Below are 14,336 nucleotides of genomic sequence, written 5' to 3' on the forward strand. Positions count from 1 at the left end.
TGAATGAAGAGTAAAGGCAAAGAGGAATTATTTAATTATTAATTAATTAATCAGATCATCTTTGGTAGAGAGTACTTTTCCTTTTATAGCCTATTCTATGTCCTACTTAACCTAAAAATCGGTCAAAGTTTGAATCGTATCAGTTTTTTTGAAATGATTTTGGAGATGATTTCCAAGTATTAAATTGAAGGTATTAAAACTTCTCAAATTTGCTACATACTTTGGAATTCACACAGAATTCTCCAAGATCGTTACGTTTATATTGCAAATTTTATGTTTCAGCCTGAATTACTGGAGTTTCTAGTGTTGATAACTATTTTTTAAACAATAAACATTATGTCGTTTTGTATAACTAAGGATAAAACTTTGCAAAAAAGCACTCTACAATTCTTATATGACGAAAATACTACTGAAGAAACCATAAGTAAGCCTACAAGTAATGGTCCTTTCAGGTGATTCTATGAATTTCCATGTTTTAGGAATACAAGAGACCTTTGGTGGCATTCTATCCAATTTAAATTATGCGTGGCTTGTGAGAAAATCAAAGTTTTTGGTGGTTAATTGTAAAAATGGCTTAAGAGTTGGCTCGTGGGATTTTGGTAATTCGCTTCAAGACGATACAGCAAAGATCATTGCAGTCGAAGAAATTCAGAGACCTAATGGAAAAGAACCCCATCTAATAATATCTGTAAATTGTGAAACTAGAGGCGGTTTAATATGTATATTTGATTTTGTGGGGTCTAAAATAATAAGAGCAATTCAAGTTGTAGAACATGTGAGTTATAGACTGTTCAAATTCATATATTTTACTAATTATACACTTCTTTTTAAGATTACCACTATACATGTTATAGACAGAGGACAAGATCTTTTCAGTTTGTCCGGACCTTTAAGAAATTTTGATGGAGTACTTGCTGTTGGTACAGTGGGAGGAAATGTTTTCATCTTGGATATTTGTAGGCAATTATGCTATGAAGGTACGATTATTTTTATTTTGAAATTGCTGATTGAATTATAATAATTTCTGTAGGTTTCAATTCAATTGAAACTCGTGATGAATTGAATCCATGTCCTATGCAAGTAATTACATCTAGAAACCTTAAAGATTTGGAAAATTATAAAACGATTGCTTTATGTAATGTTTCACATTTAGCGATCTTTCTCAATGGTGAGTTATTCATTTATTCATATTTTTATTGAAGATGATTGAAGACTAGCTGTGATGATTTGTAATTTTTTTCAGTGGTGCATAATAGGAAAACTGAACACTTCGTTCTCAAAAATCCAGATGGATTGGATAGTGTGCATGTTAATAGGGAAGAAGTTTTAGTCAGTGCGCTCCATTATTGCCCACAATTAGGTTCAATATTAGTTGGTTATAATTTTGGTGCTTTTCAACTGTGGAACCTTATGAGTATGGAATTGATTTATACTTCACAGATATGTGATGATCACATACCTATCATAAAATTTGCCATTCAGGTGAGACTTCACATTGTATAAGTGGTTTTTACTATATTGGTACTATTTCAAGGAACCTGCTGATGATCCCCGAGCATTTTGTTATATATGGGCCGTTTACAGCACTGATGATCTAGAATCTAAAATTTTACCTTGCTTAGTAATGTTTGCTTTGTGTTATGAGACTAAAGAATTTCATGAGAACTATGGTGTTTTGTATGAGGTAACAAACACTCCGTTGGTTATTTTTTCTCGATTATTATTCTTGATGTTTTTCAGAAATTTCAAGGTTGTACTGTACGTTTTCAAAGAGAACTTGGTTACGGCAATAATATATCAAATATGAAGCCACCAATAGGTGGTAAATGTTTGAGACTCGATTCATTGGTCTTGAAAAACTTGAACACCAATAATGATATATTTGGCAACGATGGGGCAGAAGATGCACTGTCTTTATGTGTCACAGCTTGGAAAGTGGTGTGTGAAGATGGGCAGCAATTGACATTCATGTCTGTGTTTGATCTGAATCAATGGTATAAAGCTCAAATGCCTAGTAAGTATGCTCTTTCATGTTTTGGAAATGATTTTAATTACAGGAGTTGATAATTATATTATTTTCAAACCTCTAATAGGCCATCCACACTTTATACAATGTAAAAATTTTGTTATAGATTCCTCAAACTTCGACGAGTGTGCAAGTTATATGATGACACTGTGCATTTCTGATTTGACTCTAACTGAGAGCGAGAATGAAGTCGAAGTACTTGATGTAAACTTGCACAAAAAAACAATTCAACAATTCGTAGGCACGCAGAGACTGGAAGAACACTACTATCCGTCTTCTTTGTCATTTGGTATGTAACAAAATTTCAAATCCAACCAAATGTAAAATTTCTGTTGTTTTTTTTAGAAACTTCTTGTTTATTAGAGCACAAAATAGTGAATATTCAATACCAAGGTGTTCAAAAGGCCTTATTATGTCAACTGCAAACATCTGGACCATTGTGTTTAATCAGACCATCAGATACTTATCAAGAAATTATAGCTTTAGGGCTTACTCCATTATTTGTTGACTTGAACACGACTTCCGCTATTACCAGTCTGGTAAGCACATTTGCAATGAAAAATTTATAGCTCGCTCTACTCCCTATGATGCTATTGATCTGCATATTTTTATTATCAATGAATTTTTGTAGAATAATCAAAGAGAAGTTATCCTAAATGTTGCGTTAGAACAACAGTTAACAAGCTGGCTCTGTAAATGCGCATCTGAATGGGCAAACGGTAGTTTCTCTTCTGCCGGCTGTTCCTTAGATTTACTCACTTCTTGGGCTTTTCGAAGAGCCATAGCCTTGAAACGGCAATGTGATTATTTGAGTAAGAATTTCCAATTACTTTAGAAACATTTTATTGTTGGTTTGATTTGTAGGCGTACCCTTATTTGATTATTCAGATGATAAATTAGATGCGAATACTGTCAACATACTCAGTAATTGCATCAGGCAGATTAAAATTATTTCTTTTGTTTTTTCATTTATACTGAGTAAACTTTCATCCTACTTGACTAACAAAGGTGAGTTTTCTGTTTGTTTAATTGCTTTTCCTGATAACAAAAACTTGTTAATTTTTGTTCAAGATGTAATATCTGAACAGTACAAAAATCTCCAAATGATTGAGATGTATTTCGATGTTTTACAATGGTTCTTCAACGTTGGCCTTTTACCTGAATATCCCCCATTCAGTACCAACCCAGTAGCGCAAGAAAGTAAAGTTAGAGCCCCTTATCCAGTGAGGGAGTTGGAGGAATACTATAAGAAAAAACGTTCAGAACTTATGCTTGCGATGAACAGAAAATTTGCATCAAAGACGAGCATCCTTTTCATAGATAGTCTGATAAATGTGGAATGTGGTGGCGACCGTCTGGGGAAAGACTGGGAGAAAGATGGTGGTGACGGTTTCTACCCTCCAAGGTCACTTCAGGCACTCTTACGAACCTACTTACTTGATGGAATCGAAGTTTGCAATAAGCATTCCGTGATCATTTATCTCCTGGTGGATTTAGCGGTGATACTGGACTTACAGTGAGTTTAGAAAGTTCGCTTTGAATCGCTTCCCTGTATCGAAAATATCTGCTGCAATTGTATGATTTTGAATGGTTTCCTTCAAAATCTTGTACCCAAAGCACTGTACTTTTTCTTATTCACTAATTAGCAGTTCAATATTAGTTTCTTTCTTTTAGGTATAAAAATGTTCTAACGAATCTAGTAAAATTCCCAGCTGTCTTCAAAGTTAGCCCTAGTTCCATCAAAATCACTCACGCCTTTTGGCAACTAGATCATGGCGAATTCAATGTGAGTAATTCAATTAAAAATCCCTGAATGTTTTATTTTTATCCTTTCTCTTTAAGTCGGCTATAGAACATCTTCTGGATCCAATGGTCAATCAAAATGATTTGAAGAACTGGCACCACAAAGTGGCCCTCAAGTCTTTACTTGTCCAAGAACAACATAATCTTGCTCTACTTTATATGAATGTTAGGAAGCCACCCATTATAGATGATGAGGACGTTTTATGCGCTCTTAGTCTTTTTATTTCAAATAATATGCTGGATGAAGCATTTTATCTTGAAAAGAACTTTAAAGATTACACTAATTCCAGAAGGATTATTAAACATCTATTCAAAGGTAACTGCATTTCTAATATACGCTGGTTATACGCCCCATTAGGATGAAAAAAATTTTGAATAAAAACTCATGAAATGATTTCTAGAATGCTGCAATTATGGACGTTTGAGTAGTATCATATATAGAAACCTAACTGCCGAAGAAGAAGAACAATTTTTGAAATATTTGGATGAAGTCGACCATCCTGAAGCTGCTGACTTGAAGATAACGTATTTCATGCAGAGATCTCATTACATAGAAGCTTTCAAAACCTATCAGGCATGCGAAGATGATCCAATGAAAAAAGGATTGATCAGTAGATTGAACCTGAAGGCGCGTGATCAAATTGTTCACAGTTACAAAAAATTCCTACCCACAGTGAGTTATAAGTTCATCGAAAGTTGCACAACGGAGCTTAACCCTACGTTATGGAAAGAAGGTAATTTATTTTTTCCTAAAGCTAGCCATAACTGATTTTTGTGGGTGTATCATTTTTAGTATCCAGGCCAGATCCCATGTCAGTGTGTGTACAAAAAGGTGATGAAAAAACTGAATATAAGTCTTCACTCATTCTGGCTGCACTGGCAAAGGCTAAACTTACATTCAATGAAAGTGTACAAAATGTTTCATTAGCGAATGCCACCACTGAAGAAATACCATTCTTGAGAACTCCAACTTTAATGCCAACCAAGAAAAGGTATGGATGAAAATTAAAAGTAGCAACTTACTATTCTATTTAGATATAGATTTTAAAGGGGGTTGGGCAGTGGCGGCGCAAGACCTTAATTTGATGTGGGCAAGATACATTTTGCGAGGCCCTCTGGTGACGCCAGACGACGTTTTCATGAGAAAGCGACTGATAATAAAAAATGAAATTTAAGAAATATAGAATTTTCTACTTTCAGCCTAACTCACTTAACTGAACTAATTAATTATCAAGTCATGGCCCACCTGAGATGCTAGATCATGCTTAGTTGAAAAATTTCAAAATAACTACTGAGAAATAGTTCAAATGAACGCGCAACAACCTGTGATTGGATCCATACACAGTGCAAGATTGTGTTGAACTCGGTCAACATAGTCGCGCGTAATTAATTACGCGTAAACGGTTTCGGGAGTCGCGCGATCCTTTGAACTGGGCCTCAGTGTATTTAGTAGGCTTAGTTCAGATGATAGTTCGTAAACCCGCGATCCACAAACCGCGCGACTAAAGATTCAGAGGAGTCATATACAAATGTTCATATGGTCGCGCGACATCGCGCGTAGACTCCACTGTATCTTAAGGCTTAGTTCAGATGATTCGAACCAGAAACCGGACTACTAAAGATACAGAGGAGTCTACGCGCATATGAACATTTATATTTGACTCCTCTGTATCTTTAGTCGCGCGGTTTGTGGATCGCGCGTTTACGCGCTATCATATGAACTAAGCCTTATTCAGTTATGTGCATTCAGTATAGGTCCTTTCGTTTGCATAAAAAGTATAGCACTTTTCTACACTCGATTTTAGTATTCGTTTGCTGATTGGATTTACACCAGTGTAGAGTAGGTGTAGTTTATCTATACCTTCTTTTGACTAGGTGTAGATAAAATACACCCCCTCTTCACTGGTGTGAATCAACTCGAGTGTAGAAAAGTGCTACACTTTTTATGCAAACGAAAGTACCTAATATCATAGTCGTATAGAATTATGAACTAATATACGCCAATTTAGTGAGTCCCAATGGCTTTTTTTTTAACATCTCTATTTAAGCATGGAAAAATTTCATGGTTTCATGGATTCATTCTGAAAATTGAGTTAATGTCAAATTGTTGATAACCCAATTGAAGTCTTGTGAAACCCGCTGTTGGACGTCAAGCTCAAGCGGTGTAGTGGATCTTCAAGGTAAGCGTCCACAGTTAAGTCACTCGAGCGAAAATTATTCGCTTCGAGCGAAATTTCGCAGTACCTAAAACAAAGCGCAATTCATGCAGAGCGAAATTGTCGCGTGTAGAGACCTTTGATGCGCTGATAAAAACCAACAGACCACCGACTCGCAGTGAGGGCCCTAGCCCGGCAATTACTGGGTACCAATACTTATAATCTTTGCTCGTCACCTCTACACTAGGCGCTTTTTAAAAAGTCGGTCTATTTCATAGAGTTTCTTGAGTGAATCTGTCTATATGTTAATCGCTGTTTTCATGACAGAACATTCTTTTCCTTTTGGCTACTCCTTCCTTTCTGAAGTAATTTAGAAGATCAAAACGGTTCTCCTTAATCAACTCTTCGACCCTAATCAATATTTTTTGATACTGTTTGAAAATGTACGCAAATGTTGTAAAGTAAAGGAACTTTTAAATTAACTTGTTTAGATTGCTATAGGAATATGTCTCATACCAAACATGTTGGTGGACCTTGAAAATGGCAGAACAATTTTCTGGATATACCCACAACCCTCAGATCTAGACACGTTCACTGTTTTCATTGCATAAACCTGATGCGAGGGGCTCCTCGGCCCGTGTGGCCCCTCAAGCCGCGAGGCCGTAGGCCGTCGCCCACGTCGCCTACGCCTTCCGCCGCCACTGGGGTTGGGCTGCACTGCAATGTACCACCATCAGTGATGTGTCTTGATGAAAATATTGATTATGATTTCAGATCTTCGGTGCAAATAATCATTCCAAAAATTGTTCTGAATGATGGGTTCGAAGAAGAAGATGGTCCCACTCCTCCAAAGAGATCAAAATTATGTTTATCCTCTTTCTCTAAGTTGTCGGAAACTGGCGCTGATTTTAATTCATCAATACTCAGTACACCTATCATAGCAAGGAAGAATAGGGGTGGTATGTCTTCCGCTGACAGAAATGCCAAGGATGTGGCTTCAACACCTGCAAGTATCTTAAAGGTATGGAAATACTGACATTATTCATTGGTATAAGGATATGTGAAAATACGCAGAGGTCAAAAAAATGTATTGAATTCGCATAACAAAAACGTGAATCCTTCACTAATCTCTAATTTTCATTTATTCTATTCATTTAGGTGAGAAATTCGTACAAGAAAGATTTCCAGAATATTTCGTCACCAATTATGACCAGCGGATCGTCAAGTACGCCTTTGCGACCATCTGAGGTTGGTATCTATAATATTCACAAATTTATTATGCATAAATGTGACGCTGTTTCGATTTCTCAATCCATGCTATAATTTTCAGCATAAAACCATTGTATCGGGAAGGAAATCGACGCGTGTTTCTATGGTGAGATTCGATGTGCCCTCATCGTCATCTGAAGAACCTTCGTCTTCTCTGAAGTTGAACTCTAGTGAAAGGGACGCTCGAACTCCCGAAAAAAATGAGACAATTTCTTTCGAGAATTCTTCGAGGAGTGTCTCTCAATCCTTAACTCCTAAGAATGCATCTGATACGGACGATATCTATTATTCCCCCAATTCTTCACTGAATAACATAGAGGAACTTCCAAAAGACAAGAGCGACGATGAGAACGACGCAAAAAAGGATCAAGAATTCACTTTGAAACTTTCACCGGAAAAACCAGAGGTCATCAAAAAAGCCGAAAGAGTGAAACTTGTAGATTACGATGCTTCATCATCTTCTAAAGAGGGAACGGATCCTAGTTTGACTTCTTCGCCAAGGGGTAGAAGGAGTTATAGAAGTAAATGAAACAAATACGATGTGCCATTTGGATCTGACGAATTTCTTTTATATTTCAGAACTGTCATCTGATACAACTCACGTCAGATCGAGCCCTAGATTGAGTCGGACTTCAGCAGTCACTGAACGCGAGAGAGGAGGAAGTGATAAAACAATAGCAAATAATGCTCCTTCTCCATCTTTCTTGTCTCTCAACAAGGGGAGAAAATCATTGAATCGAAAAGTATTAGAAGCTAATACACTTGCGAGAGTATCTTCTGATGAGCATACTGTGGAAACGAGTAGAACCGAAATCTTTAGGGAAGAAAAGAAGACTTCAAGTGTGTTTAATGACAATGAAAAAACAGAAACTTCCCAGATTACCATTGAATGTACCACTAAGAGTTATTCTTGTACCACAGAAGCCAATATGGATTTAGACAGTGCTAAATTAGATGGGAATCAAGAGTCGGCTGATTCTTCTGTTGAAATTAGCAAAAATAAAACCATCGAGTCCACAGACGCTCAAAGTTCAGATTCTGGCAGTAAAAAAGGTAAGTGGTTACTTTCTTTTGGTAAATATTCGCTTCATCTGAAATACTTATGAATGTATGTTCATTGAATTCAACAAATATCACCATAAGATCGAACAATTTCCAAGTTATACTTAAACAAAAGTTTGAATAGAACAGTTTATTGAACTTTCAGGCCAAAATGAAAAAAATTTTACAAAAACTTTTTATATTCTGGTTAGTCGTTTGAAAACACAGCTTTTATAATGCCAATGTCATGATAAAAGTTTGTGAAGTCGGCTCTGCACTTTTCTATTTTTGAGAAAAAAATTTGATGCTGCTTTGTGCCACTTGTACGAAGCAAAACCTTCCTATGAAAAGAATGCTTTCCTTGGAAAAAACACATCGGCGGTATCGAAATTTATCGCTTATACATTGTATCTCTTTGAACAAGCTCGATACTTTCTGCTTCAGTAGATCTGGCTTGTTCTAGACCATCTTTTTTTTATTTTAGAGCCTTCATTTGATTTCACTCCGACAAGATCAAATTCAAGGTCGAGTAAGATTTTGCATAGAGCATTCGCTAAAAGTGAAAACACCGGTAGTAATGAACCAATGGTTGTTGAAGAGCGATCTCCATCTATATCTTCAATAAAATCTAGAAAATCGTTGAATCGTCGAGTTTTAGAAGCTAATACACTTGCTCGTTTCGCCTCAAGTGATGATAAAGTTTTGACCAAAAATGAGAATGAGAAAGCATCTAGTGCAGTTCTTGAGGATGGGAAAACTGATATATCTAGCACCAATATCGAATCTTCAGATAGCAGTTGTGCTCATTCTGCCCAAACAACTATTTATTCAGACAGTGGTGAAAATCTCAAAGGACTAGATGATAATATGGGGTCTCCCAGTAGTGGGATATCTGATTCTTTCATTGAAGTGCTCTATAATGATTTATGTAAACGTAAAACTTGGGAACTTAATCGTCCCAGTACAGAATCTGACAGTAAGCAAGGTGAGTTGTTCACTGTTACTTTAAAGATCTGTTGGAAAATAACTCTTTTTATATGTCATGAAATGGAAAACGGCTTCAAGATTAAGACAGGTGAATAATATACGAAATTAATTCGAATATATGGCTTCCATTGAAGTAAAAATGAACATTATGATTCCGATGTGGGAGTTACAACCATGAATTCGAACGTTTCCGTGCTCCCTCTCGACTGCTTGATGACAATATTTGGTTTCTGCAAATTAGTTGTGAGTTTGTATCAAATGGATACATGCTGTCATCTTCGCTCTGAAAGTAAGGACAGTAAGACAGTAGCGCTAGGATGTATTCCTACACCTTATAATAGAGGGGACATCGACTTGTTGGTCAAATGAGATTGAAACCATGGTCAGGGGGGAATGGTCGATGGAAATAGTCATTCTGTTAATACTCTGAGTGATTGTAGTTAGTTGGTTCGATTCAGATTGTAACATTTGTTGGATGGATGTCATTTATCTGAATTAATTTCGTACATATTTGCAAAAACTCCACCATATTTTATAATCTTCGAAAAATATTTCGTGTTTTTCTGTATTTTCACTTTTAATCTTTCCAAAAATTCAACTGCACATGAAATACACTGAAATCTATAAGGCAAAAAATGACTTATTCAGAGCAATTATAATATTCGTTAAGGATACTAATGTTTCGACTAATCTTTTTCAATATTGCATAATTTCTCTTATGCTTTTCAATTCACAATCTGCTTGTACTTCAGAGAGCTCTCTGGAAAAACCTGACGTCAGGGAAACTACGCCTTTAAGAATAACAAGGGGACTGTCCAGAAGATTATCAGAAGAAAGAACCTTAATTTCTGACAGTACCCCAATATCGCAGGATAAATCAAAGAGTAAAGTCCCATTTGTGAATATAAAAAGACAAACAAGAGCATCTTCAGTTGATAGACTTACCCCATCAACGCCAAATAAGCCTTCAACAAGCGCTGAAAGAAAATCAGAAGAAAAAATTTCAACTTCGGGTAATAGTTCACACTTATCTGAAAACGCAAATCCAAGTAAAGATGGTAAAACTCCTCTAATAAATCGTAAGAAGACTATTATTACAACACCTAACACTGGTAGCGTAGAGAAGATTTTGAAATTGAATCGCCAAGTAAAATCTACACCTCTGAGTAGAAGGGTGATAGAAAAAAATGCATTACTGAGAATTGCATCATCGTATGATACTTCAAGCAATGAGGAAACAGAAAATATGGATATTGAGATGATAGAAAGTGTAGAGCAAAACGAGGGTAACTTATCAATATCTGATTCGTTCCTTGAAGAAATTGCTTTTGGGAAACTACCCAAGGAAAAAGAACTGTTAGAGGAGTGCAGGAGATCTATCTTTACCGGAAACAAACAGAAAAATGTACCCTCCGACACTGGTAGTATTGAGGATAATGTCGAATTAACAACGGAAACGATTACCACAGCGGAAAATGATGAAGACAACATAAAACAGTGTGTAAATTTTGAAAATGAAAATAAACCGAATGATCCCGAACAAATTGTGGTTGAGATCTCAGATGATGTCAGAAATCAGACTATCCCCGAGTCTCCTGGGATAGAGAATGAAATAGTTTGCGAATTTAATCCACCGAGGCAAGATAATGTAACGCCTACAGGTAAGACTTCTTAATGAGAATTACACTGTTCAAAAATTGAAGTGGATAATTTGCGCACATATATAAAGGAAAATAAAAAAAACATTTTTTTTAAATCTTTCTTATATTTGCTGGTCATTAGTTTTAGCCCATTGATCGCGATCATTCTGTAAACTTATCTACCTCAATCGATAAAATCAGACGAACGTTTCTTCAACACAAGTTTTTCTGAAGAATACTGATAACCTGCGTACAGTTAAAACTTCATACTTCTTTCCAGTTTTTGAAAGAAATATATTCGGCAGCGATATGGAAAGTTCTAATGAGTCAATGTTCGACTCCAGTAAGAATTCAAAGCATGAAATGAAAATAATAGAAATTTCGAGCACAGATGAAATGGAAAGTAAATCATCGTCATCTTCTGAAAGTAAGAATTCGACATCAAATGATAATAATCAACGATGTGAGTATAGTTGAGAGGCAGACTGGTCTGGGTATAAAAAAGAAATATGTTTTCCAAAATCTAGAAGACACACTTGATATTTCCTCTCTTACAGTCTAGTCTTTTTGCATATCCCAAACCATTTCGAGATTGAATTGCAACTAGACGAAATGTTTTGATCAAAACGATAACAATCATGTAATCATATAAACATGGTGCTTAAAAATTTTTGATTTCATGTCGTTACTATATCAACACTTCCCAGGGAATCTTCTCAATTGGAAATTTTTTTAAATTGAACAAGCTTTACCCCTCTGATTCCTCCTTTTTAAGTTGAAAATTCAATAAGAACTGCATTCCCATAAATCATAAACTCATTAAAAACTTCTCAATTTTTGTTGTTGAAAATTCATGACAACTCTATTTTAGATGAAGAAAATATTTCTGATATGATCTACGGTGATCTTGATAGTGGAGATGGTCAAGACTCTGAAATGAACTGTGACTTGAACAAAGGTATGATAGAGGAATTCTTTTTGTTTCTACGTATTTTTCTGAAATGTAATTTTTTCTTGTTTCAGTCATCTCAATCCAGGAATCAAATATCGATAAGGAGGAAAATAATAAAATCGACTCTCAATCTGATGCTGACATAACTTCAAAAGGTGTAGAATCTGATAGCAAAACAGTTACTAAGAAGAATGTTGACAAAAATTGTACAGAAAAAGAAAAGTCTGATGACGACAAGAATAAACCTGTAAAAAGGATGACGAGGAGATTGAGTAAGCAATTAGAAGAACGAGAAAACGAATCGATTTGTAGTGAGCAGAATGAAGAGGTACAAATGCAGACAGAGAAGAGCAGTGGTGGACAAAGAGGTCAGAATCACTAAGTTTCTTCATGTGTGTCTATGAAGTTATGAAAAAATTTTCAACTTCATTTGTTATGATGTTACGTTGCATGTTATAGTCTCATACTGAATAAAGTATAAAAAATATTCACACAATTGAATGTTTTTAGCTTGGCATGTTCTCGATCATTAATGGGTATAGTAGTATAATTATACATAAATTGTTTTCATGGTTTTGAATCGTTTTGTATAAAATCATGCCAAAATGTTTTAGGATCTATTTCTAGACGATCCTCTCATAGCTCTAAGCCCAGTTTGGATCTGAATGCATCATCTTCAGTGAATCCAGATCCGGAACTACCGGAAGAAGCTCCAAGATCAATTAGTGCACGAAAGCGAACTAGAAGTGTTGATTTGTCATTAAATTCTCAGTTGCAAGAAGCAAGCGCAAGTACATCCAAAACATCAGGAGTTCTCAGAGCCAAACGGAAATTGAGGAGTGCCAGTGTTGACGTTCCCATTGCTATTGACGAGGAAATTAGTAAAGAATCTCCAAAAATCGATAAAACTAGAAAGAAACCATCTTCTTTGAGCGGAATAGAGGTCATAAAGGAAGAAAAGAAGGGCAAAAAAACACTTGAGCCTATTAAAGAGGTAGTAAGTTATAAGACAAGCAGAAGGTTGACTAGGAGGCAGTCAAATATCTTAGAACAATCGCTAGATAAGATTGATTTATCTGCAATTGAACCACAGGATCCTATTGAGTTATTGGACAAACCTGAATTCAAAGGTAACTTTTCAGGAAAATTTGAATTTTTTCACTTTATGAACTATCTACAAACTACGAAAGCGCTGAGCGTTCATGCGGGAAAAATATTAGATTGCCAGATCAAACTGGCAGTTATAAAATGCAATTATGTAAAATTGTCACTTCCTAACTGGCAATCAGGCATAAATTCCAGTTCAAAGTAGCAATCAAATTTTTTTTTGCATGTCCGTTTCCCGCTTTCGTAAAAAATTGAATTACAATCGAAAATGAAGTTTCTGGACATATTTAAACTAAAGTATCGCCCAGATAATAAAAATAGCCCAATATACTACAGGTTCTCCTGACCCCCAAGAGCAAAAGGTATATGAAACATCGCCTTCTTCTACATCAAGTGCAAAAACATCTAATACAGGACGGCCTGCCAGAAGATCGGGTAGAGCTAATTCAAATGCTTCAGATGATAGTTTGGCCTCGACCAAATCGACATCAAGCCGGCGTAAAGCGGTTACTACCCCACAATCTAACCCTGTAGCAGGTAGGCACCTTAATACGTGAATACTTGGTTTTAATTTTTTTTTTCAAGGAGGTAGAAGAAAGTTGAGGTCTGCATCAAGTGATGGAGAGCCAAAATCAACTAGACGAGTAAAGGTGAGTTTTGTAGATAATTTATGATTTGAACCAAAACTCTAACTCAAAAACGAGTTTTAAATGTTGAGTCAAATTAAGTAATAAAAATTTTCTTTCTAAAGTTGAAATTTTTGTTCTTAGGAAAAGACTCCTGATATGAGTGATGATAGTGGGGAATCTGACATTTCAGTATTGTCAACCAGGAGCAGAAAGTCGAATACTGAAGGTAAAAGCTAAAAGGCATTGATATCACTGTAGGGATTAAAATATTGTTTCCATCCACAGATTCAAGTACTCCAACAAAGAGGAAAAGAAAGGTTGCTTCCAAATCTGTATTGCCGGAAATCAAAGAAGAAAATTTGGAGGTAAATTTTTAGTGTAATTTATAAGAGTTATCTTAAAAGTTTGTCCAGCATCCCTGGGAGTTTGACAACTTCTCATAATTTTATAATTATCTCTGAAAGTTGGTTCTGATGCTGATGATCACTCCATAATTTTCACTGTAACTTATTTTTCTAGGGTGGATCTCCTGCGCAAAACACAAGGCGAGGAAGGAAGACTGCTAACAAATAGCCATATTTATTTTGGTTGTTATGAAAGAGTAAATAATGTGTATAAGGTGTAATTTCATTTTTTTTCACTGTAGTTTTTTATTACTAACACTAGGCTGGATAATAAAGAAAACCTCGAAATTAATTGTCCTACAATCAATTATCGACCTGGGCC

General features: G+C 35.7%; 1 protein-coding gene across 1 annotated transcript; it reads left to right on the forward strand.

The window, feature by feature from the left end:
• The first annotated feature begins 158 nt into the window (after positions 1-158).
• LOC123312472 (protein ELYS) lies at positions 159-14,306 on the forward strand. The gene is made up of 28 exons (XM_044896919.1): positions 159-424; positions 480-775; positions 833-977; positions 1,031-1,168; positions 1,244-1,482; positions 1,535-1,684; positions 1,741-2,014; positions 2,133-2,315; positions 2,372-2,565; positions 2,658-2,838; positions 2,891-3,034; positions 3,098-3,542; positions 3,701-3,812; positions 3,869-4,145; positions 4,231-4,563; positions 4,623-4,821; positions 6,760-7,006; positions 7,144-7,233; positions 7,316-7,775; positions 7,834-8,307; positions 11,794-11,880; positions 11,946-12,242; positions 12,489-13,004; positions 13,318-13,518; positions 13,567-13,631; positions 13,752-13,836; positions 13,896-13,975; positions 14,130-14,306. The coding sequence occupies exons 1-28, from the start codon at positions 337-339 to the stop codon at positions 14,181-14,183; spliced, it is 6,054 nt and encodes a 2,017-aa protein (XP_044752854.1). The 5' UTR covers positions 159-336; the 3' UTR covers positions 14,184-14,306.
• Positions 14,307-14,336: the final 30 nt, after the last annotated feature.

Source organism: Coccinella septempunctata, chromosome 4, assembly GCF_907165205.1.
Source record: "Coccinella septempunctata chromosome 4, icCocSept1.1, whole genome shotgun sequence".
Classification (NCBI taxonomy): domain Eukaryota; kingdom Metazoa; phylum Arthropoda; class Insecta; order Coleoptera; family Coccinellidae; genus Coccinella; species Coccinella septempunctata.

Bases quoted from the DNA above. Each gene is read 5' to 3' on its own strand.
- LOC123312472 (XM_044896919.1), top strand. From the start codon at position 337: ATGTCGTTTTGTATAACTAAGGATAAAACTTTGCAAAAAAGCACTCTA. The intron at 1,685-1,740 runs GTAACAAACACT...GATGTTTTTCAG, and splicing joins ACTATGGTGTTTTGTATGAG to AAATTTCAAGGTTGTACTGT. The intron at 13,519-13,566 runs GTAGGCACCTTA...TTTTTTTTCAAG, and splicing joins ACAATCTAACCCTGTAGCAG to GAGGTAGAAGAAAGTTGAGG.